The sequence below is a fragment of the Thunnus albacares genome, chromosome 24 (genome assembly GCF_914725855.1).
Source record: "Thunnus albacares chromosome 24, fThuAlb1.1, whole genome shotgun sequence".
Lineage (NCBI taxonomy): Eukaryota > Metazoa > Chordata > Actinopteri > Scombriformes > Scombridae > Thunnus > Thunnus albacares.
Genome location: NC_058129.1, coordinates 8,773,564 through 8,788,503, shown reverse-complemented (window position 1 = coordinate 8,788,503; position 14,940 = coordinate 8,773,564). Strand labels below are relative to the sequence as shown.

The window sequence follows — 14,940 nt, the reverse complement described above, 5'->3', positions numbered from 1 at the left end:
AACGAGGCTAAAACTGGTACAGCAGCATAAAGAAAGTTCATTTCATTGTGAAAAAAAGATGATAAACACTGTGGTTTAGGTTTATTCACCATCTAATTAAGCAGAAATTACTGTAAAAAGACAAAAACAATGAGGTACTGTAGCAACATTTACCAGTGAGCTACAGAGCAAAACTGGGTTTAAATGAGGCTGATGAGGTCTGAGGTTCGGGCCTCATCTGTCAGGCAGCTGAGAGATGTGGGTTATTGTAAGTGGATCTTTTAAATCATCTATAATGAGCCTATTCACTCTGGCCGGGTCGTGCGGTTTGAAGGGGATGAGGTCTGACGTTTTTTGGACAAGAAATATGAGCTTCGTCATCGTGTTTACTCGCCGCCCGCTGATGCCTGAGTTCTGCTTAGTCACCGCTGTGCCGAACACAGCAGGGGTAAACAACAGGAGTCCCTCTCCGTACCTGAGTTTCCCCTCACACAAATACACAGAGTAGTGTGACCTCACACAGCCTCCATCCACCACACACACACACACACACACACGCACGCACGCACGCACGCACGCACACATACACAGTCACCCATAGAGGGATGAGAAAATGCAGCAAACAAAGTCCTCCTTAATGGCGGCCTGTTTCGAAAAGACGGAGAGCACTTGAAAAGCCGACCCTTTGAAAGTAAAGCCTGGGGCGTGGAGCTGGACCACAAGAGGAATGGTTTTCTCTCTTTGTCTTCAAAGGGAATGGCACACACCAGGAGTATAATGGGAAATGTAATTTGTTCATCTCTCCATTAGTTATTTATTTACTTTCTTTTACATTTTTCAACTCTTTTTTTCCTTTTATTGCTTCAGTTAAGACATTTTGCTTCTCCTGAGCAACTTTTTGAATGGGACAAGTTCACTCACTGGAAAATTTGAGCGTTTAAGTCAGATTTTTGCTAGAAAAATAAGCCTCTTTATGTCTAAAAGCAATGAAACTGGGGAGGAAATCAATTTTTCAAACAACAAATTGGCGTAGAAAATGTCTGATGTACATTACTGGCATCCTTATCTGATGAAAATCCAATATTTATGAAACACTTACAATGCTCACCGGTTCAGGAGACCCGTTGCCATGGTCATCGGGTGGGGGCGTGGCTGTAACCTCAAAGGGCGGGGCCAAAGCTGAGTCACTGCTGCTTCTCACTAACAGAGGTGTGTCTGGGAAGAGAAAGAGTTGGAGACAGAGAGAAAAGGAGAGAGAGAGGTGATGTCAGTCAGTTGTTCACTTGCATAATTTGCTGGTATGACAGTGTAATTTCTTTTATTTGCTACACTTCGCAAAGAAATCATATTGTATTTGATTTCTTAAACTCCAAACACAGTAAAGATCACGGGAGAAGGTGGAGAGAAAAGAGGGAAGACTGTTTTCTTTTTTCTTTTGGCAACTTCCACATCAAGCAGCTGGACTGCCTTTTATTGAAATGAGCATCAGGGAGGTTCAAAGGGTTCAACGAATCCCTGGTAGCTCAAAAAAAAAAAAAAAAAAAAAAAATGCTGATTCATCACTGCATGATGAGGGAAATGTATATTTAAGACATTGTAATCCTGAACCTGAGAGGCTTACATTGGTTTTAGAATGACTCTCAGATCCTGAGAGTTGATCAACCACCTCCCCATCCTTCCAGCAAAAACGCCCAAACCCCACACCCACCCACAGTGTACATTTTCATACGACCAGCTGTTGCCTACACACCCCCCCCCAAACACACACACACTTACCACAACCCTTCCCCGCAGCCCAAAGGAGCTGGGAGAGGGAGAGGTAACATGGGCAGGTCTGAATCCACAATAAAACAATTCAAAAGAATCTAATTTGGACCTTTGTGCTGCCTCTTGCTTTTAATATCCACCCCAGAGGGAGCAGACAGGGTATTTGTGGATGTAAAACCCGTACCGGGGTGTTTTCAAATTTGACTCGACAGAGGAGAAAATAAAGACAGGGGAGAGAAAAAAGGAGAAAGTGTGAGATAAACAAAAAGAGAAGGAGAGAGCCGAAAGATATTGACACAGGAGGAGGGAGGGGAGCGCCAAGCAAGAAAACTGAGAGACGCAGAAAGGGGAGGCAAACAAAATTCTCTCCTTTCCTGTAATCAATCTCTCTTTGGAGGGTCAGTGACAGGGTCCTGGTCTAACGTGGTCGGAATAGAGAGAGCAAAGGAGGAGAACAAGTAGGAAAGAAGGAATTGGCAAGGGTCACGGTGTGTGTTTGCGGTTTGTGATTGTAGACAGATGAAAAATGATCATTCCAACCATCCCCACAAATATCCTTTCTGCCTCAAACAATCTCCACATGTTCGCTCATCCAATGTTGTGTTCATGTTTGTCTAATAATTTGCATTAATTACAATAAATTATTGTCACCAGTCCCAGTCTCACCCTCCATCTGTCTTTGTTTCACACTTTTTTTTTTCTCCCCCTACCTTCCCAGCACAATGCTGACTCACTATCACTGATGTGAGGGGATTTCAAAAGGTGTTGAAAAGCATAAAATGTTTCAAAATGTTTGCTTCTTTTAAATTTCTCTTGTATTCAGTTACTGATTTTTCTCTTTGCTTTATTGGAGGAAATCAACAGAAAAGTGGCCTGATGTGATTTAGAGAAGCAGAATTCATGTAGAAATGTTAAGCAGAAACCACACAGAAAAACAATATGATTTGCGGTAATGAAATGTGCTTTGATTTAACGCAAACATCCAGAAAAAAAAATAGCAGACATCAGAAAAATACATCAGGCAGCTCTCCAAAGTATAAATGGCTTCTGTTTTCTGCATTCGATTAACCATTAATCTTATGTGCATCTAAAATAGGTCAAATACTATCTGCAGATATATTCAATGTTATAAAATGGGTCCCTGTGTTAAGTGAATTGCAGAGGCAGCAAGAATACATAAAAAGACGCAAATTTGCCCAAGGCAGCGCCGACTGAGGCGAAGACATGTCCGCAGCAGTTGAAAATGTTTCAATTGGAGCGCATAAATCTTCTAAGTCTTTACCACTCAAATTCAAACCACAAACATACAGAGTTAAGAGAAAAAAAAAATAGATTTGGAGGAAAATAACAAAGAAATGGAGTTGCAAATGAGTAGCAAAATGTTAAGGTAGCACACAACATAAAATTTGAAAAGAATGTTGAATATGTTGCTACTTAAAGGCGCAGTGTGTAGAATTTAGTGGCATCTAGCTGAACAGACTTGGCAGAAACATAATATAATATCCATAAGTATGTTTCAATGAGTGTATAATCACCTGAAAATAAGAATTGTTGTGTTGTGTTATTGGGAGCGGGTCCTCTTCCACGGAGGCGGCCATGTTGCACCGCCATGTTTCTACCGTAGCCCAGAAGGGACAAACCAAACGCTGGCTCTAGAGAGGGCCTTTCACAGTTCTCAGCCACCGTAGGGTCCTTCTACATGCTTGGAGGGGGAGGCTGAGGGGAGGGGTATTCATCGGGTTGCAATTTGCAACCTCACTGCTGGATGCCACTAAATCCTACATACTGCACCTTTAAATGTTTCAGTTTGCGTCACCACTTAAGATGCTGTGAGGTTTATGAGGTTACTTTAAGATTTTTAAGTGTTTTAAGCTAAACATTGTATTTGTATACTATTGCTTTCGTTCAAATTGTACAACTTCAGAGAGCGCTATTTTTACTTCTTCACATTGTCCAAGAGCAGCACATGGTAAAGTTTACAAGTTTAGAAAGGCCATGTTCAGAAAGCAATAAAACTTAATGGATGGTTTTTACCCTCCCATACCCACCTGTCTGGTACATTCAAGGAAAGTGAGCGCAGATAAAAATACACGCAAACATGTACACTGAAGAGAGAGCATGTTTCAGGTTTTAAAAAGGTGACGGCTAACACTCAAACAAAATGTGTTTCGAAGCAGGCCTGCTGAACAAAATACTAAAGAAGTGAATAGAAAGTGAGAGACCCAGCAAGTGGGGAAAAAAGTTGGCACCTCCTCTTACAGAGTGATAAACTGCAAAACATTAAATCAAACTGCGAGGACAGCTGGACTAAATAACAGCACTTTAAAAGAATGGATCCTCTAGATTTTACAGCTTCTGAATGATGAACTGTAAGAAACGACTTATTTCCAAAGTGGCTGTAATGGATTTTCTAAATGAGCTCTACAAATAGGCTGCATCACTACGAAACCTCACACATGACACCACACACACACACTTATACTTCACCACAATGTCAATTATGCGACTTTGTGAAGTGACCAAGGCCGCTCCATGGTCACAGTCAGGGTCCATTACCCAGCGCTCAGCCCCATAAATCCTCCTCCATTTATCCATCGCAGTCAAATCTGCCTCCATCAATCCTCCCACCACTTAGAGCATCGGCCGCCTGTTCCAGCCATGTGAAGGAACCTGAGGGTCACTAGCATTGACCTCTGACCTGCGGTGACTTCCAGCGGGTCAATCCGTGTCACTGGGGTCGCGGATATTGATGAGAGTGACAGTTTTAACTCTCTTAGGTCAACTGCCGTTTGGACGGTCATAAACAAGATTGCCTCGGAGGAATTACTAATCAAAGGTGACTGGTTTGTTAGAAACGGACTTAAGCTGCTCGGTTGTTTACATGCCTAAACAATAGCAGCGTATATCAGTATACAACCTCATCAAACTGACTTGGTGACATCTAGATTTAGAGACCTGATGAATAATCCTCCGCTACTCTGCCAAGGCAATAAAAAGACGCCCAACTAAATCATAAATAAAGCGAGCGACTGCTAATGTGTCAGCACCTCTCTTCCACACTGATCTAAGTCAGGCTTCACCCATGAGTTTCTTCATATATCTGGTAAAGTTACACTTTTATAAGAACCGGTGATGGAATAGACCAGATTGCGTGCAATAAAACCTACCTTACATTTTCAGATCCTTAAAAATTAATTATTACATAACTAGAGAAGAAATCATTTACTTTAAATAATTGGCTTTTTGCAAAAACTAAACTGTTTCTGATCTAAAAAGAGGTCTCTCATTTGATTAAATGATAAAAATACTGACTCAGTGTAAAAGTCAGTCTTAAAGCAGCGTGGCATCTGTAGCCCTCAGGAACTAAAATTCATTCATGCACTCTACTCGCAATTTTTTTTTATATATATTTTAAGATCACAGACATTTTCTGACTTGAACATGCACTCTCCTGCCAAAAGGGGTGGAAGCACTAAAGCTCTGGATGTATTTTAGGTTTGCTAATTTGACAGAACCGTGCGCCCCAAAGCCACAAGGTACTCTGCAACTTTAAAATAGACCCCACCCACCAAACTCATCTCTGTGACCACTTAACAGGCCAAAAAAACAAATGCTAACACTTTGAAACACACCCAAGTTATGTTCATCCCTTATCTTTCCGCTGAGATTTGTGTAATTGGAGAGACCTGAAGAGGCCTTGTGAACTTTGCCAGTTCTGTGTTTATCTGCCTCCGACTCTCCATCTGCGGCTCTCTGCCTAACGAGGTTGCTTATGCAATTCTGGGAACACAGAGGTTTATTTTGAGAATTTCCTCTTGTTTTCAGTTCTGAGAAAGTCCTGTAAAGCTGCAGTGCTAGTTCACTGCCAGGGCAGGATGAAAACAAGGATGCATCATGTTTCTGTCTGACTGTCTTTGACTGTGTGTGTGTGTGTGTGTGTGTGTGTGTGTGTCTAAGTACACACATTAATCAGTGTGTGAGCATTTGTTTGCCTTTGAGTTTGCACGTGCAAGCATGCGTGTGTACGTTTATTATGAACACTGACACCGCTTCTGTGTATATTTATATTTGTGTGTGTGTGTGTGTGTGTGTGTGTGTGTGTGTAGCCACCAGGGTGGTCTTGTTTCTCTGGCAATCGATACAGCAGCCAGGCTCAGGCTGCTCATGGGATGATGTGATAAGGACTCTCTTCCTAGAAGTGTGTGTGTGTGTGTGTGTGTATGTGTATGTCCATGTAGCAGCGGATCAATGCAGGTCTAATCATCCCACTGGGGCAGTGTGAAGTCCAATCACCCTGTTCAAACAACTGGCCCAACCTGACACACAAACACTTTGATGCCTGACTGATTGCTGAATTACTTCTTGTCCTGTCCACCACCACTCAGCGCGATTACATGCACACTATAACCAGATTATTGGGAAAAATCAGGTTATGGTCATAGTGTGATTTAAGCATTCACATCGTTTGCAGTAACCAAATTTTCCCAGTAACCTCAGTTAACATTATTTGTTGACAGATGTCAGGAAGGATGCGTTGTAGCCTATGTGACACATCTTATTATCCCCTCCAGCCTCACCGCCTCCGGGGAACTCACTTTTGTTTGTTGGCACATTAGCAGAAGTTTTACACATGACACATTAATAAAGTTATGTTTACTCTGATTTTGACCTTAATTTCACTTTGATAACCAAGTTAAAGTGTTTATACACAGTATATGACAGCTGAGGTACAATAATCCAGCCAGTATTGCCTTTATCTAGTGTTGTTTTGCATTCATTGCTTTTCTATATACAATAATCCTGCACACTAGCAAAGTCTTGACGAGCTTCATCACAGGTTGACACCTGTCAAGAAACATCCTTTCCCTATCTCCCAGAGGTGACATGCATCAACTCTTCAGAAAATCATCACATTTACTTCCTGGATGGGGAAACCTTGGCTACTGAACCTTGACTATTCTAGATACTACTCCTACTGTCGTAATGACACATTTAGTATGTGCTTCACGTGCCAAGTCAGTTTTATCAGTATAGTTTAAAATCACAAATGTGCCTCGGTTGATGACAATGGAAAAAACTGCTGTTGCTGAGACAAGTAAGTTGCGCTGATTCAAATATTATATGTATAACTGGTTAGACTGAGAAGAAGTAGGGTTCAATCTAGAGCTGCGACAGTGATTGACAATTTTCTGACATTTTATAGACCAAACAACTAATTAGTTAGATTAGAGAATAATGAATGGTTGCAACCCTAGTTCAATGATGTTGTTAAGATAAAAATAGTTCCATGATTGCATGTAAATGTACTGAATGAAAGCTAATAAATAAAGGCTAATTGCGAGAAGTCTTGAAAAATAAACCTACACAGCTGCCAAAAGTGTCTTAAAATTTTGACACTACAAAATCTTAAAATCTTGTGCATTGCACATCTCTCTACCAGGTCTGACTGTCTCCTTCCCATCACTTTGTCACAGACTCGAGAAGTGATGTTACCCCGAATAATCCGCATACTAGATGTGATGTAACACCCGGTTAAACAACCAATCTTTTTACAGCAAAAAGGCAGAGAAAACACACGCAGACACACACTTCCCCCCCTCGAGACCTTCCCGCAGTGGATGGATGACTAGTTTTGGGTGTGTTGAGTTGTTTAACTTGCATGCTGGGGTTCTTTTGTCATCACATGTGTGTATGTGTGTGTGTGTGTGTGTGTGTGCGTGCGTGTCCCGATGACAAAAGCAGCCTTATTGCATCAGTCTGGCTCTATATGAGGGGCGTCACAGGGTCACATCATAACTAAGTTAGTCAGGGTTCAACAGGGCTGGAGAGCAGGATGAGGGGGGGGGGCTAGAGAGTGGGGGTAGGAAGAGGTCCCACTGGGTTAAAAACAGGGTGGAGCGGGTGTATTAAGGGGGGGGGCTGGAATTAGTCCATTCATGCTCGGCTGGACCCTGAGCATGCTAACAGGCTACAGTGCTAATCTAGTTAGAGGCGGAAGCCATGCAGAGACTGGGAGAGTAGGGAAGGATGGGAAGGGGTGGGGGGTAAATAGGAGGTATCAAGTCGGGGCGGGGGGGTGATGGGTCAGGGTCTAGGGTGCCGGGTGGTGAGCTGGATGGCAGGTGGTTGAAGCTGAATAGTAGAGTAGGCAAGATATGACTGAGTGGAGAGGAGAGGGGGCAGATAATGGGGCATGGGGTGAAAACAGGCAGAGGGATGGCAAAGGGCAGGTGTATGTGTGTGTGTGTGTGTGTGTGTGTGTGTGTGTGTGTGTGCGTGTTTGAGGGTCACACTGTTCCTCAACAGATGGAGAGAGGGAAATGAAAGGGTGACATAGCCGCCCAGTGATTAGTCAGACCCTTGTTGAATCACATGCAGGCTCATTTAATCTTTTCTTTCTTTGTCTTTAACTTTGTTGCTTGTCATTCAAAAAATATTTCATTACAAGGCAGTGAAAGAGAAACAGATGACATGTACAGGCAGAAATCGTGCTCTAGATTATTTACAGTGAGATATATTTATAGGCAGACAGAAGGTAGCCTAGACAGAGCAGATAGGCTCCCTCGGGCTTCTGACTGCCTAGCCTTGTGATGATGTTTCCCCACTAGAAATACATCATGACCCAGTAACTGTTTACTGACTGCTAGGAAAATACATCAAGTGCAACTGCATATGCCCTGTTTGATCACTATCACTGAACTCCTAACTACCCCTGAAATGTTTTTTGAAGTTGACCCTGACTCCTAACTCTGCAAGTAAAAACAAAATTTCCCTCCAGGAATCACTCAAGTATTATATATATATATAGAACAAGAGCAGGACAGATCAGAGGAAAAACAAGATGAAAATACTCACATGAAAACACATATATCTTACTGCGGCACTTTTATCACACATGATCATTGTAAAGACAAAGGATTAGTTGTTGCAGCTACACGCGCTCTCTGCAACTGACTCATCACCGTAGGAATTGAAGCTTTTCTACTACTGCGTTCAGTTGAATGGCTCTGGATAAAAGCAACAGCTAAATGCCAAACAAATACATGCAAATGCAAGGCAAACAGAACAGGAGGAGGCGGACTTTTATTTTGATTTTTTTTTTTTTTTTTTTTTTTTTTTTTTTTTTTTTTTTTTTTTTTAAAGGAGAGGGAGAAAGAGGAGGATAGAAATGGGATATTGGCAACAAATTAAATAAAAAGAGTTGTGGTAGTGAGATGGGAGAGAGAGGAGAGGATGAAGGCTTTGCATCTTAAAAAAAAATAAAAATCAGCTTGTCAGGAGTGTTTCTAGAACATCTGCATAATGTAAAACACTACACATTCTCACACTGACATTTCACTCTTTCTCTACCTATCAGAGAGAGAAATGACATCACCCTAATGATATTTTGAACCTTTTATTTTTAATTATTTCATCATCATTCGCCTGTCTGTCCACTTGCTGACAGTCATGCTGACAGCACAGTCAGATCCTAAAAGACAACGTTACTTAAAGTGTGCAACAGGAGGCACAGAATGTGTTTAACTGGGATAATGAGAGTCACACACTCATTACATGCATGTCAGCCTGAGACGCTGGTCAGACTGTAAAATGACAAAAAACATAATTAGGTAAACATGAATTTATCAAGATATTTACTATCTCAGGAGCATTCATCATGTCGTTCAGCCAAAGCTTCGACTATTTCCTTTGTTTTTGTAATTAAATAATTAATGTAAAGCACAATTTTGTTAATTTAGTAACCGATTTGTGTGGATTAATGTAGCGGTAGGCGGTCGTCTCGTCAATCCGTTATATAAATAAGTACCCAGATGTGCCGTCGGTGGCTCTCTGTGTGAGTTACGTATGAAAACAAGAGCGAACTGAAGTGAGGAAACGTTAGGTGAGGACGACAGGAGACGACGCTGCGTCAAAGCTTGCATCTGTTTTCACACGCCATCGAGTTACAGGCCAAAAAATCTCTCTTTACGCACTAAATTCAGCTCACAGCTGTTCTACAAATGTATTTTCAGACTGTCTCTTGCTCTCACATGCAGACACATATACACCTCCTGCTGTCTCATTTGTCACACGCGCAAAAAAAAAAAAAAGGTGAAAGTGTTGATTGAGCATTACTTTAGTTTCTCTGGTGTTTTTTTGAGATTTTCTTGCATTTAAAGCTGCAATATCTGTGTTGTCCTACACAACAAAATATTTCATATTACCCAGAAGAGGAATATTGAATTCTAATAAGTTAATATCAGCTCTAATGGAGTGATAAATGCTTTGTCATGAGATGAAGATGACATACTGCCTTTGAGGATGGCCTCGTTGACTTCAATCTCCCCTCTCATTGGCTCCTGGGGCTGCAGGTGGGAATAGTAGTGGAGGGGCTCCGGGCTGGGGGCGGCACTGGAGTAGCCGTTGGACATGTTGTCTCTGGGACTGTCTGGCTGTCTCGTGCGCTGGACATCGTCGAACACCGCCACCAGCTGGAAGAGACACACACACACACACACACAGTCACACTGTGTTCCTAAATATTATGAATATTAAACATCATGCGAACACAATCTGAAAGGAACAAGCTTTCCTCAAGAAGCGTGACAGTCTAAACAATGTGATTTCTGGCATACAAACGAGCTGCAAACACACACACACACACACGAGCAGGCAGCTAGGTTATATAGTGTCTCCACTGTGCCATGATCACAGCGAGGCTTTTATGTGATTTATCTTGCCAACAGTGGGGATGCAACCTGCTTCATTCTGCCAAGTGTGCAGATGTGTGTGTGTGTGTGTGTGTGTGCAAGGAGAGCAAACAGAGCTGGATTCACAGCTCATTCGCCCTCAAACCTCTTACAGCGTATATAACACACGCCGGCAGATGCCACTTCAGCAACACAAAGACTTTTTTTTTTTTTTTTTTTCCCTTTTTGAACAAAGGAGGAAAACCTGACCAACAATTCGGCGGAGGCCGCTTCAGAAGAGTTAACGCACGCGTCGAGGCGAGACGAGGTGAGGTGCGTATGTATGAAATTAGCACTCAAATGAGATCTGACACGAGAATGAGAAGCTGTCAAACACAATGACACGGCTGCCACAATGAGACGGGGTGGCCAAATGAACAGGGGATGGAGGGCCGGAGGACGACAAACAATCCTAATTGAGACAGGGACATGATGGCAGATAGAGCGAAGGGGAAGAGGTGTGTGTGTGTGTGTGTGTGTGTGTGTGTGTGTGTGTGTGTGTGTGTGTGTGATGACTGCAGGATCGTTCCATTGCGGGTACATGGTTTGATAAATGGGCGCGTGGCGGCGTGACGCTCTCATTAGAAGCTGCTGGCGAAGGAAACGACCACTTAATGAAAAGCAATAACTGCAATGGAACGAGGGAAGGAAATAAAAACAACAGACGAGTGGAGGACGTCAATTAACAACAAAGAAGCGCGGAGGATGTTTGTGTGTGTGTGTGTGTGTGTGTGTGTGCGCGCCTGTGTGCTTACGTGTCTGTGAACAATAAGCACGGAGGAGGAGGAGAAGGCGAAATATGCATCATCCATCACACCGTGACGCCGCCTCTCACCTCAACCTCCCGTGATTCAATATCCTCATGACACCTGGCCAACGCCAATGCAAAGAGATTCATCTAATGCATTCATATGTGTGTGTGTGTGTGCACGTGTGTGAGCATTTAAGAGAGGGAGTGAAAGGAAAGATGAGGAACTGAGTGTCTGGCAGATGCAGAGAAGAGAGAAAAAGAAAGACCGAACGCCAGGAAAACAATCTGATTGCGCCGCTTGATGGATGCTTCTCAAGCTCTTTCTCTCTTCTTTATCTGCTTTCCTCTTTCCCTCCTTATCTCCTTCCCTCCCGAGCCTCCGTCTCTTTTCTCCAAACTCGCTGACAGCATCAATCAAAAGAAGACGTCTCGGAGCAGTAATGTGATGTGCGCACGCACGCACGCAGCGGCGAGCACGTACTAAGACACAGTTTCCCCTCAGAAAGATTTATCCGTTCTGAACAACAACAACAACAACAACAACAACAGCAACTTCTTTTAATGTGCGGAAGGGTGGTGATGATTTGCTTTTTCGGAGAGTTTGTTTTTGTGGCTGACACAGCCGGGGAGTGATGCTGATGAAGGCCGCCCTGCTGCTTCCACTCATCACTCAATCAAACACACAGTATCAACAAAATGAATCATATATTTCTCAGTTTAGAACAAGTTGAAGCATTGAAAACTGGAGTCACTGTAATTCAGTATTGATGGGGACTTTCTATAATGTACTCTGTAACCCATAACCCTTCAATTTAAAGGGACATCCAATCAAGGGCCTGGTATCCTCATTGAAAATTCAATCCAGAGCATCAAAAATCTGACAAATAAAAACACGATTGATAATTTAAATGAAAAATTAAACGTTACATGAAGCCTTAATTACAAATATATATATATAAAAATGAAACAGATTTCTCCCTTTCCCCCCTTTGGTATCTAGTAGTTTTAGTTGTATTTTCTCAGGGTTTTATGAATATATCTGTCTTTCAAATGTCTCCCTGCCACCCCATACGATGAAGATGAACAGAATTTTATGATGATGTTTATAGCACTTAAGCTCAACAGTAAAATCTCTTTCCAGAAAACAAGCTACTCCAGATAATCTGCAGAAGAGGGACTATTTCTTCAGTAGAAAGTAGTTCCAATGAAAACTTATCCAAAAGTAAAACGGCAGAAATCTCAGATACAAACCAAAACATACCTGCTTGCCTGAGAGGTAAATGAGGAAATGTGTTGTTATTATTTGAGTGATCTGACCCTTTAATATTGTAAGATTTTCCTCCTCATGGTTATGAAATAGCTCGGCTTCATGCGCTGCCACAGAAGCATTAAAGATTATGTTAAAGCCATCAGCCGGGCCTTTCCCTGCAGACACAACAATCATTAATGTTGTGAAATACAAGGAAACTTGGGGGGGAAAAGAAAGCTCATTTTTCAAAAAAAGGCGCACACGGTGTTTTTGAAATTCAATCCGTCAAATATATCACCGACGTGCTCTTTTGGAGGACCCTGTGCCCCAAGATAAAGAACAGCACCTTGAATGTTTCGCGGTGTGTTTGTTTAAAAACACACAGGTCTCTCTCTGTCCCTCCTGACTGTGATTAGTATTCTAGGAAACAAATCACCTTATTTTTCCCGCTGCGTCCGTAGGGGGATATTGATATGGACCTGGGGAGCCTGCATGTCAACCGCTGCTGAATAATGTGACCCCTTTGTCTCATTTCCATAACACACACACACACACTCGCAAACACACACATACTGATATACCCGTGCCAAATACAAATGACTGAGCCCTTTATATTGTCATGTTATGATCGTCTGTAAATCACGACACGGCGTGTGAAACCAACGTGACCAGACTGGCTGAGAAGAGTGTGTGTGTGTGTGTGTTGCAGAGCCAAAGCGATTATCATGACATACATGAAAGCCATATACAATACCATGCGTGAAGCAGAGATAGAGATAAACTGTGTCTGTGGGTATTTTCGCTCATACTTACCGCCTGAGGCTCAGAGTTATAAAATGTTGCAATATACAGGATGTGGCCTACGGCAGACAAATCATACTTATTTTACCCAATTTTATAGAAAGGCATGCATACACCCACCCAAACATATCCTAGAATTCTTTTACATAATTTCAGATCATATAATATTCTTCGAATTATTCTATAATGAAGAAAGATGATTTTCTTTTTTGTTTTAACCACTTCCCATCAACTGACTTTTTACTTTGCCGGAGGGGATTTCAATCACTCTTCTAAACTACATTTCCAAGAATGCATTTCAACCGTTTGGGGGGAATAATAACGACAGTTATGATAGTAAAATCAAGAATAAAAAAACAAGGGGAGATGTGATCCAAATACAAAAATGCTTACAGTCTTATGGCTGCTTTATATTCTGGTTTATTGAAATCAGTATCTCTGCCTCTTATATGATGGATTCTTCTAAAGAAGAAGAAGAAGAAGAAGTGACATTTATTTTTGATGTACAAGACGGCTGACGGACTTTAGCTCAACTGTTTTGAGGGTTTGATTTGTCAGAGCAGATCGAGCACAGGTGTGATCAATAACATTAACGATGGCTGCGTTCCTTTTAAGAGTCCCAGTAGTGAGCTGGCTGACTATAAAAAACACCTATGAAATATTAAAGGAATATTTAGACATTTTGAGAAATATGCTTACTCGCGTTCTTTCTGAGACTTAGAGGAGAAGATCAATAGCGCTCTCATGTCATGTCTGTAAACTAAGTGAGGAGTTGGAGCCAGCAGGGTATTAGCTTCTTTATGATCATTGTCAACATGCAGCATAAATACACTAACAACAATACAGTAGGCCTTTTTCAGAGAGAACATTTGGACATGTCACAGTAGGAAACGCGCAACTGTAAATAATACAATTAATGATGGTACATGTACATAACAGAGCCATCGTTAAGCTTATAAGCAACACCTGTGCCTTTCCTACTATGACAAGTCAAAACGCCTGCTGTGAGAGAAGCCTTTTGTTTACATACTGTAACGGTAGCAAGCATCTCCACGTCTGTGCTGCCACATTAAATCAATTCTTTTTATTATTAAAACAGCTTTTTATGGGCGAATTCAAGGCTGCTGTGCAGTAACCGAGCCTGACCTTTGACCTCCTGATCACAAAGGGGGGGGGGGGGGGTTTCTTTACTGTGATCAATAAACTTACACATTTTTATGATTGCTAATACTTTCTCACGGGCTGCAAGAGCACGACAGCCGATCAGCCGCAGAGGTCGCATGGAATCGTGGTTTATGAGTTTTGAATTTTTAACAGCCAGGATATGAAATAATCCCAGCTGTAGATGCTGTTTACATGTTGCAACTCACAGATGGAACAGTTGAGTGTTTTTAAATAATTGATGTACTTGCTAAGAATTAATTAGTTAAACACAGCTCTTCCTGTATAGAACACACAGGGGAGGAGATGGGTTCAGCATGCACACACACACACACACACATATATATATATATATGCCATCAGGGATGTTCACATGCTGTATGAAACCATTTTTAAATACACACACACACACCACAAAAACACAACTATTTAGACATTATATGGATACAATCTCAAACACACACACACACACACACACACACACACACACACTTCACAGTTCG

General features: G+C 41.9%; 1 protein-coding gene across 9 annotated transcripts in view; it reads right to left on the bottom strand.

Moving 5' to 3' along the window:
- The window catches only part of pard3ba (par-3 family cell polarity regulator beta a), a 164,951-nt gene that overhangs the window by 124,514 nt on the left and 25,497 nt on the right, over positions 1-14,940 (bottom strand). For 6 of the 9 annotated variants that reach the window (XM_044345430.1, XM_044345433.1, XM_044345425.1 and 3 more), the window contains 2 exons: positions 10,037-10,217; positions 1,079-1,194 (listed from right to left, as the gene is read on the bottom strand). In XM_044345430.1, the coding sequence (XP_044201365.1) occupies positions 1,079-1,194; positions 10,037-10,217 (297 nt within the window). The remainder of the gene's footprint in view (positions 1-1,078; positions 1,195-10,036; positions 10,218-14,940) is intronic. The other 3 variants (XM_044345431.1, XM_044345432.1, XM_044345429.1) reach the window with 1 other exon arrangement.